The sequence below is a fragment of the Nyctereutes procyonoides genome, unplaced genomic scaffold (genome assembly GCF_905146905.1).
Source record: "Nyctereutes procyonoides isolate TBG_1078 unplaced genomic scaffold, NYPRO_anot_genome, whole genome shotgun sequence".
Lineage (NCBI taxonomy): Eukaryota > Metazoa > Chordata > Mammalia > Carnivora > Canidae > Nyctereutes > Nyctereutes procyonoides.
The window spans coordinates 20667008-20687254 of NW_026575128.1; the positions used below are offsets into that span (position 1 = coordinate 20667008).

At 36.8% G+C, this 20247-nt stretch overlaps 1 protein-coding gene across 1 annotated transcript in view; it reads left to right on the plus strand.

Moving 5' to 3' along the window:
* The first annotated feature begins 4096 nt into the window (after positions 1-4096).
* The window catches only part of NAV3 (neuron navigator 3), a 357285-nt gene continuing 341134 nt past the window's right edge, over positions 4097-20247 (plus strand). The window contains 1 exon segment of the mRNA XM_055341892.1: positions 4097-4339. Coding sequence (XP_055197867.1) covers positions 4097-4339 — 243 coding nt within the window.

Sequence of the window (20247 nt, forward strand, 5' to 3'; positions counted from 1 at the left end):
TCATATAACATTAGGATCCAGCATTTATTGAGCATTTATGTGGCAGATTCTGTTCTAATGACTTCATATATTTATTTCCTTTAATTCTCACAGCAATGTTGTAAAAGGAATGAAATTATTTTTTTCCTGTTTTACAGATGATGAAACTGATACATAGCAACTTTCAAATTCATTCAGCTAATAAGTGAGGAAGCAGGAATTTGACTCTAGGCAGTGCAGTTTTAGTCTGTTCCCTGAACTGTCAATCTACAAATCCTCTAAAATATAGATCTTAAATTTTAGTGTATAGGAGAATCAGATTACTTAAATTCTATTCTCAGTTTTTTTTTTTTTTTTCTGTTGCTCTCATTATTCCTACTTGATGGGTTTAGGATGAATCCAGTAATCTATATGTTTAGCAGGCACTGCAGGTGTTGGTTTGTTGAACTTGGTTTGAGAAATCCCATTTTCTGGGGTGCTTGGATAGCTCAGTCCGTTATGCATCTGAGTTTTGGCTTCAGCTCAGGCCATGATCTCAGGGTCATAAGATTGAGCCGTGCCTTGGGCTCCATGTTCGTTGTAGAGTCTGCTTGAGATTCTCTCCCCCTCCTTCTCCCTCTCCCTTTACACCTGCCCTCATTTGCACATGCATGTGCGCATGCTCTTTCTCTAAAATAAATTAATTAATTTACTTTTCTGTGACTTTAAGCTTACTGCTTAACTTCTCCAGGCCTTTGTCATCACCTATTCAAAGGTGATTTTTTTTTTTTTTTTAGGATTGAATTGGATGACAGCTCCAGGCACACAGTAAATTCTCCAAAATAAATAGTTTTTGTTGTTTTTGGTGGTAGATGTTATTTCATTGAATTAGTTAACGGTGGCAACTCTTTTCAACCTGTACTTCCGTGAAATGATATTATCCAATAAGCAAAAGGCATTTCTTTTTTTTTTATTTTATTTATTTATTTTTTTTATTTATTTATGATAGTCACAGAGAGAGAGAGAGAGAGAGAGAGGGAGGCAGAGACACAGGCAGAGGGAGAAGCAGGCTCCATGCACCGGTAGCCCGACGTGGGATTCGATCCCGGGTCTCCAGGATCGTGCCCTGGGCCAAAGGCAGGCGCCAAACCGCTGCGCCACCCAGGGATCCCAAGCAAAAGGCATTTCAAAGTAAAAAGACATTTTATTGAATGTAAATACTTTTTTAAAAAATATTTTATTGTATCAGGAATTACAGTGTGTTCTGCTCCAGAATATGTTTCTAAAATACCAAGTAGCTCATTTACAATTGGAAAATAGAATCACATTAGTGTAATGTAGAAGTTGCAAAGCTTTATGTGTGACGTATTCTAGGCCAAAGGAGGCAGAGTTGAAGTATAACCTTGGGCAGGAAAAGAAGGCCCTCAACTTTGATACTAAGTAGTCAACAAAAGGGAGCCCTTTTGGTTTTCTTTTAAGAAAATTTAAAAAACAAATGCCTGTATTTGGGTCTCCCTGGCCAAAGTTGCATACCCCTTGTCTTGTGTGGTTCTTAAATATTTGCAGATTGCACTGCCCCCTGTGCCGAAGCCTATTTATTGGCTCAGAGTTTGCCTTCCAATTGGATTTTTCCTGCCATTTCTAATTAAAATAATGCCAGCCCTTCCAATCAATTGTGGAGTATTTTTGTTTGCTTTGTATTTGTTTGCTTTTAAGCTCCGGGGTGAGCTGCTTGCCTGGGTGGTCCAATTTATCTTCCAGGGTACCAATATAATTTTTGGTAGTGATCTGATCCCAAAGTTGCATGTTTTCAGTGGTCTTCCCAGAAGCTTTTCTCCCCATAAGTCCTAATATTTGGGGTACACCATTTTGTTTGCAATGTGGAGATTGCAGGATGCATATACCTTCTCACCTATTTAAATGCCATTTTAGGAACATGAACATCTCCTGCTTTGCAATATTTTATATTCCCTGGAAGGGGTGGTGTGTTAAGTGGTTTGTTAATTATAAAGTAACTTACTCCCAGTGATGTGTTCTATTTGTTTCTTACTTTACCCTGAGTAAATCCCACTTGAGTTACTTTCTTTTTAAATGTTGGAAAGGTTTCTAATTCGTATTTGAATTGCTTCTGTGCTTGTATCAAAACAGCATGTAAATTTGACTTTAGTTATTAGCTTTTATCTGTAAATTACTGCTTCTTACCGAAAATTACATAATAATTTATAGAGCTGGAAATACTTGACAAAGAAGATAATTTATTTACTATAGGGAGATATTTTCTACAATAATAGTTATGATTCTGCTAATTGCTACCATTTATTGAATGTCCATTAAATGTCCATTCGTTTTTCTAAGAACTTCACTTGCAATATTATTATTTCTTAAAATATTTAGTGAATATAACATAGGTTTTATTTTTTTTTAAAGATTTTATTTATTTTACAGAAAGGGAGACAAAACACAAGCAGAGGGAGTGGCAGGCAGAGAGAAAGAAGCAGACTCCCTGCTGAGCGTGAGCCTAACGCAGGGCTCCATCAAAGGGCCCTGGAATTATAACCTGAGCCTAAGGCAGACACTGAACCTACTGAGCCACATGGGCGCCCCCAGAGATTTTCTAAATAAAGAAAACAAAGGAGTAAAATATGTGTCTTTTAGAATCTTCAATAGAAACATGAGGGATATGAAATAAAATACTATTATTAGATAGGTAATGCTATTGAAATCTTGACACCATCCCATAAATATGGTATTTACTAAGTGGTGGAAGAATTTCTCAATATACCTATTATCTACATACAACTACTTTAAAGACAATAATACATGCATGTCAGATGTCTCTTAAAAGCTTCTCCCTTGCTTTTGTTAAGCATCCAGACATACTTTTGCCAGAAATAGAATATAATCCAATTATAGTAAAAAACTTCTATGGATAGAAGCAGCATTGTTCATCGTCACTGAATATGTATTTGGAATAGTTTAGGATTTTAGTTTGGACCTTAAGAGCTCAAATAACAGTGTTATTTTAAATTGTTTCTAAGGTGGTTTTTGAATTACTCTAAATAGTACAGGCTTTTACACTTTATAACTACATGACTTGGGTCAAATTACTTAAATGAATCCGAGCCTTAGTTATCCTTTCTATATAGTGGAGAGAATAGTTGTGCCTATTCTTGAGCAGTCCCACCGGTTAAATGTGAGGTAACTGCTATGTACTACATTCCACATACGTGTTAGCTGTGAATATTTTTATCATTATCATTATTAAATTTAGAAACAATAATTACTATCTATCTAGTGTCTTGCTCTCCATATTTACTATATTTTCATAACCTAGGCAGGTATAGTCTGCTGAATGGTTTAACAGCTTTAGCTAGTTCCACTATTGCATGAATTTAACCTAATTTCATGGGATAAAACAGAATGAGTACAGTGGTTCATGGCTGTCAGTAGTGAAAAATAGCTGGAAATCAGACAAACAGCTTCATTGCTGAGATTGTTTCCGGGCTAAAAGTTCTTCTAACAGCTGTTTGTTTTGGCCATTAATCGTGTCCTTTTTTTTTTTTTTTTAACTGAGGAAATACGATTTTCTTTAAAGAGAGAATGTAGGCTGGTTATTTCTGAAGTCAGGAAGAACTCCTGTCCTTCCCGTATTGTGGTCTTTTGGCTGCCTTGATAGTTGGACTGAGGAGTTTTCCTTTTGTTTCTCTCCACTTTTTTATTCTTAATGCTCAGGCTCAGATCTCTGTAGTGTGAGGGAAAAAAAAATATAACTAGGAGCTCTTTAATCCTAGAGAAGGAGCTTTGTAGCAGTTACCTTCAAGAAAAGTGTACTCCCCAAAGGAGTATTTAATATTGCATAGACACTGACTCACTGAACAGAGAGCGAGGCTGAAAGAGAGAGAGAATGATGAGAATATGAGAATTCAAGCCAGCAAGAAAGAAAGATACTTAACTAAAGATGAAGGGAAGTTTTGCCTCTTCCTGGAAGTTATATTATTAGTTTTTTTTTTTTTTTTTGAATCATGATGACTGCTAGTTTTGTTTAAACTATTTGTTCTGGAAATACTAAAGTTGGAGCCTACCAGACTGAGGTTAGAAGCATTTTCTTTGGCAGCAAGAAGATACTTTTATAGAAGCCATGCCTGTACTTGGGGTTGCCTCAAAACTGAGGCAGCCAGCTGTTGGGTCAAAGCCTGTTCATACTGCTCTTCCGATACCAAATCTTGGCACTACTGGGTCACAGCCCTATTCTTCAAGACCTTTGGAACTTACTGAAACAGAGAGCTCAATGCTTTCTTGTCAGCTCACATTAAAATCAACCTGTGAATTTGGAGAGAAGAAACCCCTCCAAGAAAAAGCTAAAGAGACAGAAGACAGTAAGGTTAGTGGCTGAAGGTTACTTGCAGACTTATAAAGCTACAATGCAAATTTCCTTGTAGGTGGAATATAAAGCATGTTGTGAAATGGGGAGTGAGAGAGGATCACCCATGTAAGAATGTAAGTAGTTTATATAGCTGAAAAGCTAAGTATTTAGCCTTTGTAAAAAGTGTGTTGATGATTTATAGTTGTAGCAAAAGTCATTAGCAGATTTCTCTGAAAATGCATGTTTATTCTCACTTAGTACTACTTACTGATGGAGTGCCTAGTTAGGCTTAGACATCACTTTATTACTAATAGCCATAACTAGTCCAGAATATGGAGAAAGGGACGTGTTTTCCATGCATATTACACTGTGAAAGGAGGAGATTTATCTGTAAAAAGTCCATGGAGTTGCCATCACTTTTTTCTAAATGCAATTTGCATTTTAAACACTTTCTGTTTAAATATATGTATCTTAGACTGCTTAATTCATTGCAATGTGAACAAAAATGAAATATTATTTTCCTTGATATTGCACATTGGTCTGGATTTTCACTTGTAAATTGAAACCCTACTGTTTAACTTATTACTGACATCTTTTTCAGTCATTTAATATATGGTATTTTGTGAGCAGTGGATCCTAGCTCCTGGTTTGTTTTTAAGCCATACTGCATTCATTTTCTCCAGATGCTGAGGGGTTGCTTGGCCTTTCAGATGCTGAACTTCAGGGGCATTCATTTGTATCTTGATAAACATCACTTTTTAATGCAGCATTAACTATGCCAAGCTTTCCAAAGTTGCTGTTCTCACTTCCTGGCTTAAGGAATGCTTTGATTTTACTTTCCCACCCAAATGTAATTTATAATAATTTAAGAAGAAATTTCATATTGAAATCCAATCTACAAGTTAAAAAGAAAGCCACCCCTTTTGTATGAAGTGCCCATTCATCTATCTCCACCTGCTCAAATCCCCTAAGGAACAGGCAAATGCAACTTTTCCCCCAAAGTCTTTGCTAGCTACTCCTTACTCTCCTTTCCTCTCCTTGATTCTTTGTTTTTAGTAATGCTCAAAACACATTTATTTACACTGTATTTTAGTTATCTGGATGATTTATTTCTATTGCCACTGAATTGAAAATATGCCGATGGCAAGTCTTATTTCTACTGTGATACAGCTCCCTCTGCCCAGTGCTTTGTGCCTAAGAATTAAATAGTAGTTGAATGGATTAATACATGAATGAATGAATCAATGAATGAAGAACTATTCTAAGAAATATTTAGTTAATTCATTAGTCTCTTTGGATCACTTAATCTATGAAACAGAGGGTTTGGAGTGAATGATTTTTACTTATAGCTCTAGGGTTATATTATTCCTTTTGTGTTTTAAGAAAACATTAGAAAATCACACAAGAAAAATAAGTTAAAAATTAATTAACTGAAGGCTTATAGTTCTCAGTCCAATGTAAGCAATTCACGGTAAAAGTAGAGAAGTATAAATTATCAATGAAATACTAAAAATATTTGACTTTATGTAAATAATTAAAAGCAAATGCCATATAATTCTGTTTTAATGTTCTGTGTACCCACAACGACCTGTTGAGATTAGATGGAAAGAATAGATAGTCCCTTTTTCTTTGCGGACCATAGCTATCATCTGCAGGTCTAGTCAAACTTCCATTTTGCTAAATGACCTTGGCCTAAGACTTGCACACCATAAGTACTGTTTTCAGTAGAATTTTGGTTGATTTCTTTGGTTAACAAACATATCAATCACACATCTGATATTCCAATAAGTCTCTGTGGTAAGCAATGTTGTATTTATGGGATGTTTTTAACATGCCACTTATCAGATTAAAATTTTTTTCAAACAAATTTGAAGAATGCTTTATCAGCATTTCAGAATATTTCTGAATGTTAAAAAAGTATATTTAAAGATTTTTATAAACTTTGAAAAACTAGAACTGAAGAAAATAGCAGAAATGATCAAGGGAATTGTATTAGAGATAATTAGATTTGACCGCAAAAAAATAGAAGGCTCAACATAACAATAAGATAAATAACATAGGAGTTTTCTTTTTCCTTTTTTTTTTAATTTAAATTCAATTATTAACATGTAGTGTATTATTAGTTTCAAAGGTAGAGTTTAGTGATTCATCAGTTGCATATGACACCCAGTGCTCATTACATCAAATGCCCTCCTTAATGCCCATCACCCAGTTACCCCATTCCCTCACCCCCCACCCCTCCAGAGACCCTCAGTTGGTTTCCTGTAGTTAAGAATCTCTTACGGTTTGTCTTATTTTCTTTTTCCCCTTCGTCTCCTATGATCCTCTGTCTTGTTTCTTAAATTCCACATATGAGTGAGATCATATGATAATTCTTTCTCTGTTTGACTTATTTCCCTTAGCATCATTCCCTCATATAAAGGATATCTGGAAGTAAGCAGTCTATAGCTGGAAGGGTGACTTCATGAAATTGCCAAGGAACCCGTCCCTCTCCTTTGTCCATCACTCTGTGGCATCTGTCTCTCAGTCTTACGTGGATAATGGAGTTTTGTTCTATTAGAAAGACACACCCTGCTTTATTAAGTATTCTTCTACATCCAGTTGGCCTATTTACAATTCCGAGGCCTATGTAGCTGCAGTGGAGACTGAAAAATATAGTGTTTATTCTAGGTAGCCATGTGCCCAGCTAAAAATTATGGGTTCTGTTTCTGAGGAAAAGAGACCATGTATAGTACCCACAATAGATGACTGTCATTAAGAAACATTTATGTGGCATACTCTGCTAGTCCTTGCACCAAACAGCCTTAGGTTAGGGGAACAGGTATGGTTAGGGGAAACAAATGTGTATATGACAATGTCAGAAATGTGTCTTTAATCCAGCACTGGTGTCCCCTCCCCTCCTTGATAGATAGCAGATGAGCAGCCTGGCAGAGGTGCAGGGACCCCACCCTCTGCTTCAGTGGGCTCACCTGCATCTCCCAGCAGCTGCTAGGGACCCAAATGTCAGCAACGCCCAGCCCTCCTTTACAAAGTGGGCTCCTGAGGGCTCCACCCAGCGTCACTGTAGCAACACCTGCGTGTCACTAACCTTTCTTTCTTTTTGTGCTATGGAAAAAATGCTGTAAATATTAAGAGTAGTTACTGTATGTTGTACAAGCATTTGTGGAGGTGTAAAATAAAACTTACATAATGCTTCTGTACATAATGCTATCATTCCAGTTATCTAATCTTGAATTTCTAGTCTAATATCTGGCAATAAATATCACTATTTTACATATAATCTGCTAGATATTGGAGATTTTACTTCCATATTGGAGCTTGGGTTTATTACTTTATATGCATTCTCATGCATTGGCCTTTGTTTTCTATCAGTTATTGCAATAGTTTCATATTGGTCTCCTCTCTTCCTGTGGCTTTCTACCCCGTACATCCAGCACGTTCACCATCCTGCTTTCAGCTTAGTAACTTTAGTTACTTCTCATGTCTTGCAGTTCCTTCGCTCAGCCCTTCCAGTCTTTGTTGACACCTCTTCTTCTATTATAGTTCCATCTAGCTACTGTTTTCCAGATGTCTCCTTCCTGGGTGTCCCAAGTTGTTCAGAGTGCTTAGTCTCACTGTCTTTTAACAAATAAATAACATTAGTTCCAGATTCCATGCCACATACATTTGGAATCTCCATCACCATTCCTCAAGGACTTATGTTTTCGTTAGCTGTCTCTTGTTCTGATTTCTTACTTTCTTTGAATTTTCTAATGTCTCTCTTCATATGGATTGGTTTTTCCATTCTTCCTGGGCATTCATCCAAATGAGGAAGAGAGTCACTTTGCTTTGGAAATGTTACTTAAGAATCAAGAGATTAAAGTTAAGAAAGGGAGTTCTATTTTGTCACAGCTCAGCAAATCCCAAGCAGTTAAGCTTTAGGCATCCTTGTTCCTGAAAATCCCCTGGCGTGCCCACCCCCTTAGCCTTCTTTTTTTCTTTCCCCAGCCTCATTTTCCAGCCTGGTCTGCCATCTCTCTTTTACCTCTCATTTTTATTGTCATTTCAATTTCTTTCTAGTTCTGGGTCCACTCACCTTTTCCCTCTTTGATTACCTATACAAACTCAACATTCTTTACATTAGTATAGAAAATAATCTTGAGCATGTACATGGTACTTTATAGGAAATTTCTTAATTTCTTTCTCATGGCATTTCAAAGAATGCTTTATTATCCACATTTACAGAGAAATAAACTCAGATAGAGTGGGAGACATTCATAAGATCAGTTGGTTAACTAGTACCAAAATCCAGAATTCGAATCTAGGTTTGTTCCTACAAAGCTTTTATTTGTTTTTGTCTATTACAATATAATTTCTCTTCATGATGTAATTGCAGTATTTTTTCTAGCTATATCCTGTCCCCCAGATCTCACCAGCTCTTTACAGTCAGTTCAAAAGTCAAAGAAAAGAGTAAACAAATTGTTGTGGAGGTTAAAAGGAAGGAAAGTTTGCATCCAGTTAGGAAGGTCTGAAGGAAGTTCTTGAAAGAGTAGTGGCCTCTTTGTCCATGTTAGTATAGACATTTGTTTCATATTTTGACTCTACCAGTTACAAGGACAATTAAGGTAGAGATATGTTCTTAATATTACATTCACAGGTGTTAGCACTGATATTTTCAAAACAGAATATACTTAAAGCCTTAAATTGAATATTTTTAAAAAATATGAATAGCAATATAGACAAGCAAATAGATTGTATGAATAGTATTGCTAATAAGAGCAATATTTTTGTCAGATTTGGGGGATGAGAGAAATCCTACTTGGATGGAGCATTCAGGAAAGACTTCACCAAGTAGTTGATGTTTAATGGACAGATAGGACTCAGACATAGATAGGGAAACAGCATTCTTGGAGGAGACATTTGCATAGAATGCCCAGTGAGTAAATCATTATAATTTGAGGAGACTGTTTATGGAAAGGAGCAGGTTTGGGTCAGAGTATGCATGGATGCAGACTTCCATTAGGTAGACATTGGGGAAGGCTCTTTTGTAAGAATGAGGGAAAATTACACTGGCGATGATATTTAGGAGCAATCAAAGCATATTAATTAATGTTTATATAGGCTTGTTGTATGTCTGATAGTGGGTCAAACACTTCGTGGAGCATCCATCAGTCCTCACAACAGCCTTATGATATAAGCACTGTGATTGTCCTCATTTCATAGATTAAAAAACTGAGGCAGAGAGAGGCTGTATAACTTACCAATATTTCAGTGCTAGAGTGTGTTAGAATAGGGATTTGAACCAAGGCTGTGCACCTCCAGAAGACAGTGCTCCCAACTAATAACACTGTGGCAATGAAGACTTCGCCGTGTCAGTGGGAGAGAAGAGCTATTGATTGACTTGGCTTCTCCATAGACTAGTCAGGCTTGTTTTAAATATTTGGTTAACACTGCTAGTGAATTGCAAATAAATCATTGGTGTGCCCAATTGCCTAGAAGTATCAGAAGACAGTTAAGTTGATAGAGGGCCTCTACTGAGTTGTTCAAATAACAGAAATAAATAAAAGAAACCCCATGGTAGAATATAGCAACAGATGTCAATAGAGTAGATGACTGGCTCTGGCCTCCAGCTGTTTCCTTCTTGGAGAAGATGCCTGATTGCTGAGGACTGTCGACACTCCCGTTGGCTTGCTCACATGGTAGCACTTCCAGCGCTCGCCAGGCCTCCAGCTGCACAGGTCAGCCCTCGAGTCCCTAGATGATTCCGCCTTCCTTGCCTGTTTCTGCTGTGCTTGCACATTTACTTATTTGTGCTTAAAGAAGCACGATTATTTCTTTTTCAGTTATGGCTCATGTTCCAAGTTTCACAGTTAAACTGTTAATGGTCGTTTTAATTGTTTCTGCCTTTGTGGTAGCAATGGTAGGAAGAATGTTGTAATGATCCTTGAATTTTAACATTTTCTCTACTGGTGGAATGCTAAGCTTTTCAATATTGTACAGTTATGTCTCTTGAGTAACCATTCATAGAAATGTAGCAACTTAATACCATTGTTTGTTATTTTAGTTTGTGCCTTACAAAGTCCTTAAAGAATTATATCTCATGCTTTAAACTATGAAATTACTGAATATGCTTGGGTAAACTAAAAGTGATTATATATTATTGAAAATCTCATACAATGTTTTTTATTGCTCTTTTTCAAATGTCAACATTGCATGTATATCTGATGCCAGTTTTCCAAACATGTTCTTCTGAGTTTCTTAAACCTGTCTACTGTTATAGACATGTTTTTTTCTTTACTATATAGGAAGGCACCAAACATAAAATCAATAGATATGTCACTAATTTTTAAGCAAAAAATTGTTTCCTGCTCATGCTATCACATCTCCAACAATTATCCTTGAACTTAATGTATTAGTTAGCATAGTTAAAAGAACATCAAATTAGGAACTCCAGGATTTGACTTAACCTTCTGCTACATCCTGAAAAGAGAAGTCACTTAAATTCTCTGAACTTCAATCTCTATATTCTGTGAAATGAAGTTAATAGCTCTTAATAAGGCTTTCGAAAGGTAACATTTTTATTATCCACTTCCTTTCTCCTTTTTCCTGATTTTGTCTGATCAGTTATTTCTTTTCTCATATTTTTTTTTTTTCAATCTCTTCCTCTCCAGTAGATCCTTTTACCAGGATTTTCAAACTCGGCACATTTTGGACCTGATAATTCTTTATTGTAGGAGGTCAGTCTTACTATTATAGAATATTTAGCAGCATCCCTATTACTGATTATATGGCAGTAGCATTCTTTGGTTGTGACAAACAAAAATGTCTCCAGATATTGGGAAGAGTATCTGGAGAGAGGTCAAAATAAACCTAGTTGAGAAACAGTGATTTAGATTCAGCTTCAAAAAATGCTCAGGTTGCCATTATTATTATTATTTTTTGCTGTTTTTTTTTTTTACTCAAGTATAATTAACATATGTTACCTTAGTTTCAGGTGTGCAATATAGTGATTCAACAACTCTGTACTTTATGCTATGCCCACCAAGTGTCACTATCTATCATCCATCACAATATAATGCTATTACAATATCAGTAAATATATTCCCTATGCTGTGTCTTTCATCCCCATGACTTGTTCATTCTGTGACTGGAAGCCTGTACCTCTTACCCTTTCACCCATTTTGCCCATCTCCCCACCCCCCTTCCCAATAGCAACCATCAGTTCTCTGTATTTATGAATCAGTTTCTGCTTTTTGTTTGTTCATTTGTTTTGTTTTCTAGATTCCACATTTAAGTGAAATCATATGTTATTTGTCTTTCTCTGGCTGGCTTATTTCACTTAGCATAATACCCTCTGGGTCCATCCATGTTGTTGCAGATGTCAAGATCTCATTCTTTCTTATGACTGAGTAATATTCCGTTGTGTGTGCACACCCTGTTATATATACCACATCTTTTTTATCCATTTATCTGTCAATGGGTGTTTGGGTTGCTTCCACTTCACTGTTGTAAATAATGCTACAATAAACATAGGGGGACATATATCTTTTCAAATTGGTGTTTTCATATTCTTTGGGTAGATACCCAGTACAAACTAAAATAATTCTACTAGACCATATGGTCTTTCTATTTTTAATTTTTTTTGAGGAAACTCTGTACTGTTTTCCACACTGGTTGTACCAATTTACATTCCCATCAGCAGGGTATGAGGATTCCCTTTTCTCCACATCCTCATCAACATTTGTTATTTCTTGTCTTTTTTTTTAAAGACTTATTTATTTATTCATGAGAGACACACAGAAAGAGGCAGAGACATAGGCAGAAGGAGAAGCAGGCTCCCCTGTGGGGAGCCTGACATGGGGCTCGATCCCGGGTCTCCAGGATCATGACCCAAGCTGAAGGCGGCACTGAACCGCTGAGCCACCCAGGGATCCCAGTTTGTTGTCTTTTTGATACTAGTTGTTTTGACTAGTTTGAGGTGATGCCTCATTGCTTTTGATTCACATTCTCCTGATTATTAGTGATGTTGAGCATCTGTTCCTGTGTCTGCTGGTCATCTGCATGTCCTTTGGAAAAAAATGTCTATTCAGGTCTTCTGCCCATTTTTTAATCAGATTGTTTGTTTTTTTTTAGTGTTGAGTTGCCTAAGTTCTTTATAGATTTTAGATATTAAGCCCTTAACAGATGTATCATTTGCATATATCCTTTGCCATTTCATAGGTTGCCTTTTTGTTTCACTGATGGTTTCCTTTACTATGCAAAAGTTTTCTGTTTTGGTGTAGTCCCAATAGTTTTATTTTTGCTTTTGTTCTGCTTACCTGAGGAGACATATCTAGAGAAATGTTAGTAAGGCTGATGTCAAAGAGATTATAACCTATGTTTTCTTCTAGAAGTTTTGTGGTTTCAGAGCTCTATTCTTTTTTAATATTATTATTATTTCCTTCGATCTGTTTCCTATAATCACTCCTTTTCAGCTTTGCAGATACATTTCTTGAAAGGTTAGTTTGTGTTCAGTGCCACTATCCCAGGCTTTGTGTTAGCTTTACTTCTGATATCTGACTCCTATTCTGTTTTCCTAGAGATTAGCAAATAGCTTTTGAAAAGACATCTCTTCTTGGTTAATATTTTAATTAATTAATTTTATGTATATTTTGTTGTTGTTAAAGATTTTATTTATTTATTCATGAGAGACACACAGAGAGAGAGGCAGAGACATAGGCAGAGGGATAAACAGACTCCATGCAGGGAGTCTGACGTGGGACTCGATCCCAGGTCTCCAGGATCGCGCCCTGGGCTGAAGGTGGCACTAAATTGCTGAGCCACCTGGGCTGCCCTATTTATTTATTACTTTGCTTAACATTTTAGCTCTTGTTTTCATCTTGTTTGCAGCACTTGATATGTGCTGAGCACAGTTCTCCTTTTGGAATACTCCAGTATTTACTAATCCACTGGCCTTGGTGAGCCAATTAGTACTTAAGTCTTAGTTTCTTCATTTATGAAATGAGGACAATATAAACTGCCTCATGAAATTACTGTGAAAAATAAATGAGGTATTTCATATAAACTGTATTCCAACAGAGTACCCGGTATATAGTTCGTAGCCAACATTCACGACCTATTATATAATATTATAAAAATACCTAATATTTTAGCACAAAAATTGGTAAATGGTGGGAGTTTGTAGTAGGGCAAAGGAGGCAATGATTAATTCTCCATGCACAGGGAAAATAACATTCCTGCCATGTTCTGACTGGTGAATTTGTTTAGTCAAACATATTTGCAAAAAATAACACTTTAGATAGGCGAGCATTTACCAAGTTGTGTAATACTGTACTCTGTTTAGAACACTATACATTATTTAGCCATCCTAGAATGTGGGATGCAAGTAAGAGAGAGGAAGTTGAGTTGAGGCATTGGGAAGATGGCCATTAGTTGTCCAGTAAGTTGTTTGAACTTATTTTGTAGAGGTTGGGGGCAGGATGCCAACATGACATGAGTAAATCTATATTTTACTGAGAAAGATGATAATGAAATGAAACATGGACAGATGCAGTAAAGGGAGAGAAGTTCAAAACTGCAGAAGAGAAGAAGACCGTGATAGAGCAAAATTTTGACTAAAATACCAAACTATAGAGCAATGGAAGAGAGACAAGTCTAGTAAAAGAAGCAATAGATGTTTGGGTACATTTATTAATTATTAGCAATCTACAAAATTTTAAGTCCTGAAGGTAAGTACATTTCTCTTCAAAACAAAAACTTATAGTTTAGTGGGAAATGATAATTTGTGAACTTGGCAGCAAGTAGTGATTAAAACTCGTGATAATTGGGCTGCCCGGGTGGCTTATTGATTTAGCACCGCCTTCAGCCCAGGGCGTGATCCTGGAGACCGGGGATCGAGTCCCACGTTGGGCTCCCTGCATGGAGCCTGCTTCTCCCTCAGCCTGTGTCTCTGCCTCTCTGTCTGTGTTTCTCATTAATAAATAAATAAAATCTTAAAAAAAAAGAAACAAAACTAGTGATAATTATTACTTTTTGAGTACCTGTCCTATGCTGGATATGCTGTACCCAGTTTATTAATATAATCAAACATACATAGAAACTGAGCCTCAGATTGGTGCTAAAGCAGGAATTTCAAACTAGGTGTGTTTAACTCCTATATCAGTGTCCCTCTCTGTCTGTCTCTCATAACAATTTATAAACCACAGTCAAAATCAATGTTATTCTTTTATCTCTATGTGGACACTTAGTCATATAATGAGAGACAAAAAAAGAAAGAAAACAATGGATTCTTGCAGAAGTTATGAATTAATCTTTGATAAGATTCACTGTTAATTCTTCCTCTCCTCCCCATCCCCATTGTTGCTCCATTTTGGCTTTAAAAAGTGCTTTTCTTTGGATTTCTAGTCACTAGGGCCAATAGGGAAATTCAATATCTGTGGGAGAGTTCATTAATTGGATATATGGCAGGATTTCCCCACTGTTGCCAGTAAATGGAATGATTTGTTAAAAAATGTTGCAATTCTGCTTGCCGATAAAGTCACCAGATGAGAGCGCATTGGCAAAAGTTTACCATTTTCCCAATAAAATAACATGATGCAATCTCCATGAAAGAAAAGAAAACAAACAAAACAATGGACCATTACTTTTTGCTACATTTCAGTGTTGTAAAGGACTCTTGTAAAACTGAAAACCTGAGGTGGGCAGATTCACAGTTTTCCATCATGAAATGTTTAAAATTTCATGAACTATCAATATGGCCTTGTGTTAGTTAAAGTAATGCTAACTTCTGTAGCAGATGAACTCAAGGCCTCAGTGGCTTAACTCAGCAGGAATTTTCCTTTCTTTTATATTTAGCTTTTGTATAGGGAGGGCTTGATGAACTGTGGTCTATAGGTCAAATCTGGGCTGGCACCCAGTTTTATTAAGTGACGTTTTATTGGAACAAAGCCATGCCATTGGTGTGTGTGTGGCCTATGGTTGCTTTTGTGCTGTAACAGCAGAGTTGAGGAGTTACAATAGGGACTATATGGCCTGCAAAGACTAAAATATTTACTTTCTGGCCCTTTGTAGAAATGTTTGCTGACATGTTCATATGACAACTCAGGAAACCAGATTCCTTCTAGCTTGTGGTTCCATCATCCCACCTCTAACCAGCCATCAGTGAAAGAGAGAAAATGTACGGTTACATAAGAGACTAAGAAATTTCATGGAAATGTCCATTTCCTTCTATTGGTCAGGACTCTGTCATATGATGAAACCAATCCCAAGAGAGGCTAGGGATTACAGTCTACCTGTGTGCCTAGAAATTAAGGGAAATGGTTGGGTGAACTATTTATTAGCCAGCATTTAATTAGCCAGAGACTGCCTAATTTGTCAGATTTTCAAAATTAAGCAATAATTTGCCATATTAGAAATATTCTGAAGTGCCCCCAAAGTGTCTTCTGGATTAAACATAACACATTGAATAAGTGGAGAACCATAATTACACTCGTGACTAGGTGTACAGAAAGAAAATCTTGCATTTAACTCAGCTTTTAAAAAATAGACCAGGCACATCTATACAGAAGTATCCTATAAAAAGTTCACTGTAGTCTAATGACTCAACTGGCTGTGCCCCCACCTTACGATTTTGATAATCCCCTTCAATTTCTCCTGTCCCAATCTGCTCTTCCAAAGTCCCATCCTGAAAGCAACTCTATCTCTATCTTGGTTCTGTGTGCTTGTTTCTAATTGCTTCACTATTCAGTTTGTAGCATTCTTCTATTGTTGGATCTGGAAGGTCTCCATCAGAGCTCCAGAAAAGCCAAGGCAGTATAAGATGTGAATTCTTGAAGGGACGTTTAGAGCATCAGGGTGGAGTCAGGCATCTCCCCAGGAAGGAGGCATTTGCTGGCTACTAGGTGGGGTCCAATGGATGACTGCATCCTTGTGTGAGGGAGCATCTGCTCTCCCAGCCGGCAGATATGATGTAGCTCTGTCAGCACTCTGCAGATTGGCTCCAGAGGGGACCTAGTGGGAAGGTGTGAATGGGTCCCAGACAAAGCCCCCACCAGCATTGAAAGAAGCAACTCTCAGCAATCCTTTCAGACCATGGGATGCAGCTCTAAGAAACAGTACGTAAAACAAGCTCTTTGCAAATGCAAGATAATTTCTAAATGACTTGATTGGTCTTTAAATTTAGTTCTGCATATGGGGCTATTTCTACTCAGGTTTCTACTTCTCTTTGACAGTGGTTACTGTTTAGCTTTGAGTCAATTTAAATTGTTCACTTTTTAGACTCAAGAAAATATACAGATTATGTATTTCTCTTTAGCGCCCCTGAATGCTCGTATTTTTAATATAATTTTGTTGTGCTTTTTTTTGGGGGGGGGGAGGATTGATTGAATTTCTACAGAGTGATATTTTTGCCAGAACCTTTTATGTTATTATTTTGACCCATATATTTTTGAGGGTTGTGTTTCACATTTCCTTTCTCTTTAAGCCATCTGCTTTTTATAGCTATTTCTTCCTTCCTGTGGCTGACTTTTTGGTATCTACACTTGTGTGTTGCTTTCTTCCATTGAACACAAGGTTTATCATCTCCAACAATATGTTCTCTCTCTTCTTTTCCTCTGATTTAGTCTAGACCTATTGTATTCTAAAACTAGGCTGCTGTCTCACAAATGTAAATAACTCCAATGACCCCTTCTACGTATAGATCATGGATCCCAGGTGACTTTTCTTGTCTTTGACAGTCATTCATCCAATTAATTTATTCCATTATCAACTATTTATTGCATACTTGCCATGCACAAGCAAAGTGTGTATGTGCATATACATAACATATATACATAAACATATGGATATGTCTATATATAATATAGATATTATTTTAACATGATAGGCTTTATGGGAAATATGCTTGCAGCAACTGGGACTCTTCTAGAAAATTATATTCTTTTTATGGCAATGTTAGATTTTTAATTAATATTACCTAGAAAAAACAGAAATGCTTATACTTTTGATTTCCAATAATCATTACTTTCATTATACATTTGAGGTATGTTTGTTTAATTTAGAATAGATTTACCCCCTCCAGCTGTGACAATCAAAAATGTCTTTAGTCTGCCCTCTGGGGGGAAAAGTTGCCCCCAGCTTAGAACGACTGATTTAGATCATGCCTTGTTTGAAAAAAAAAAAAAAAAGGTTTAGTAGAATTAAAAAGCATAGACAATATAGAAGATTTCAAAATATAAGCAAATAAAATGAGATTACAAGAAGAAAAGAAAAATAGAAAAGGATAATGGTAGAGGACAGGCTGCAATATATAAACATATCAAATTTGTGCTGTGATGTTTTGCATCGTTGCTGGAGGTTAAACCTGGCCTTTGGATCTGAGCTTTCCAGTTTCTCATACATAAAGGTTGAGCAAGTGCTGTTTTAATCAGTGCCCAAAGCCTGAGCTAATATTTGCTCTGGAGAATCATCTTTGTTTCTACATGTACAAAGAAATATTTCCTATGGGCATTTATAGAGACATTCCTATGTAATTTATATAACAACTTTCTCAACATTTTTATTGAAGGTTTTAGTTATTATTTTCTCTTCCTATCCCTACCTTATATATATAACCATTAAAATAAAAAAAATTAAGTCCACTTAGGATAACCATTGTGCTGGTTTTCTCAGGACTGCCCTGATTTTAGCAGTGCAGAGATCTTGTTTTGGGAATCTTTTAGTACAGAACAAACTGGGATGGTTAGTCACCCTAATTCTGAATCAGATGCTCTGGTTTTTCCTCTTTAGTTTTACTTTTTAAATTTTATTTTATTTTTTAAAGATTTTATTTATTTATTAGAGACACAGAGAGAGAAAGAGAGAGAGAGGCAGAGGGAGAAGCAGGCTCCATGCAGGGAGCCCGTCGTGGAACTCCATCCCAGGTCTCCAGGATCAAGGCTGAAGGTGGCACTAAACCGCTGAGCCACCGGGGCTGCCCTAGTTTTACTTTTTTTTTTTTTTAATTCTCTAATTGTTAATTTTAATTCTGCAGTTGAAAATATATTTTATATTAATCATTTTAAAACATCACTTTATTTAATCAAGATTTCATCATCAGATGTCAGTTCTCTGGACATCCAGTGTAACTTTTCTTTAAAAGCAATTATTCAGATTAGAAATAATTTCTATGGAGGTTGTGTTTTCAAAGATGAGTGATCCTTTTAATGAGGTTCAGATGTTTACATCTGCTCCTTCCTTATCCATACAGTTTTAACTGGTGTTGACAATAATGAATGTCCTGTTTCCTTTTGTGTGAAAGACTTGGAGTCTTCAATAAAACAAAGGTAGCCTAGTGCTCTGAGTTCATCAGGTGATTTCCAGCATGAGTCCTGTGGGCCCCAAGTTGAATGGAGTGATACTTTGAGGTATGTGCAGCTAGTTCTTTCTAGAACCCAAAGAACGGGACTTTGAGCTTCCTTGAGCAGCATGCTTCTCTGTAAGACAGGATGTGGTCTGGGAGAAAGTCCACACTTTAACAATAGACAATTGACAGAATGTTTGGGAAGCTCAAAAAGGAAGAGAGCATCTGTCTACACCCAGAATTATCAGAGGCATGTGTGTGTGAGAGAGAATCTTAGGTTGCAGAAATATGTTTTTTTAAGGTTTTCCTTCTCTGTTTTTATTGGATAAGGAGAGTTGCCTTCAAGATAACAAAACGGTTTAAAATCAAGGGAGGAATTGCATCACATTTTGCCTCCTTATCCCAGGCAGAAAATTAATTTCCTCAGGCGTGAAGCACATTTCGTTTAGCCCTCCTATATGGCCTCTGTGAACCAAGCTTAGAGAACTAACAGGGAGAAGAGAAAATCCAGCTGGAAGAGAATGCTGCAGAGAGTTCCGCAGGAAAGTAGTCCTTCGAGGCAAAGAGCGACCCAGGCGCTGGCTTCACCCACAATTCATTCTGCTTGAAATAGAAGAAAGGATGCTACGTGGAGCATGGGTATCACAGCTCCAATATATCCCTTTCTCTTCTCCAGCCTTGAAAATTAGTAATTCGATTTTTATCAAATGTACTCTTTTAAGAAGTTGCAAGAAAGTCTTTGCCATTTTATCCTTGTGTTCATTCTGTTCCTCTTGTAGCTTATGTTGCCTTCCAGGGGAAGGTTCCCCTATATACACCCTGTCACAGCGTTGACTTGCACGAACACACACCCATTTGGTGCAGCTGCCATTAAGCTGAACAGTGAGTTAGAGTGAGGGCCAATGTCCGCCTTGTCTCTGGCTTTCTTCTTTTCAAGTGCGGTTGTGTATGACTTTTGTTCAAATGTCTTACCACCTGGATCCTCTTTTTGAATGTGTTGCTGCTCTCCAAAGGACTTGGCAGTGGGTACTTCCTGTTGTGCAGCAGGCTTTCATTTACAGGACATCTGTAAAACCACAACACGAATAGTCAGGATAACAAAAACGGCCTGCTAATGAACGTAGTAAAACTTCAGAGCAAATTCTTCAGCCAGGAGAAAGTGCCCCCAAGAGCAGATGTGATTTAGGATGAGTAAGACATAAGCCAAGGTGTGGATTTTTACTCTCCACCAGAAAGCAATGCTTGGATTTCCTGGCAATGCAATTATGTAATGACTCTGTGTGTGTGTGTGTGTGTGTGTGTGACAGGGGGAGAGAGAGAAGAGAGAGCTTTGTTTTTTTTTTTTTTTTTTTTTTTTTTTTTTTTTTTTTTTTTTTTTTTTTTTTTTTTTTTTTTTTGTAAACTGTGTCTCAGACAGGAGGAAGAAGAAGGGACCAACTAGATTGTGTAACTTTATAAATAAAAACAGCCATATTGAAATAACAAGACTGCTCTGAGTTAAGCCGATGAATTTTGCTCCTTGCTGCGAACTTAGGCTACTGAATGAATATAAGATCCATCCTGTGGAGTAATTTCTCAGGTTTGCCCAAGAATATTTAATGGGAAAAAT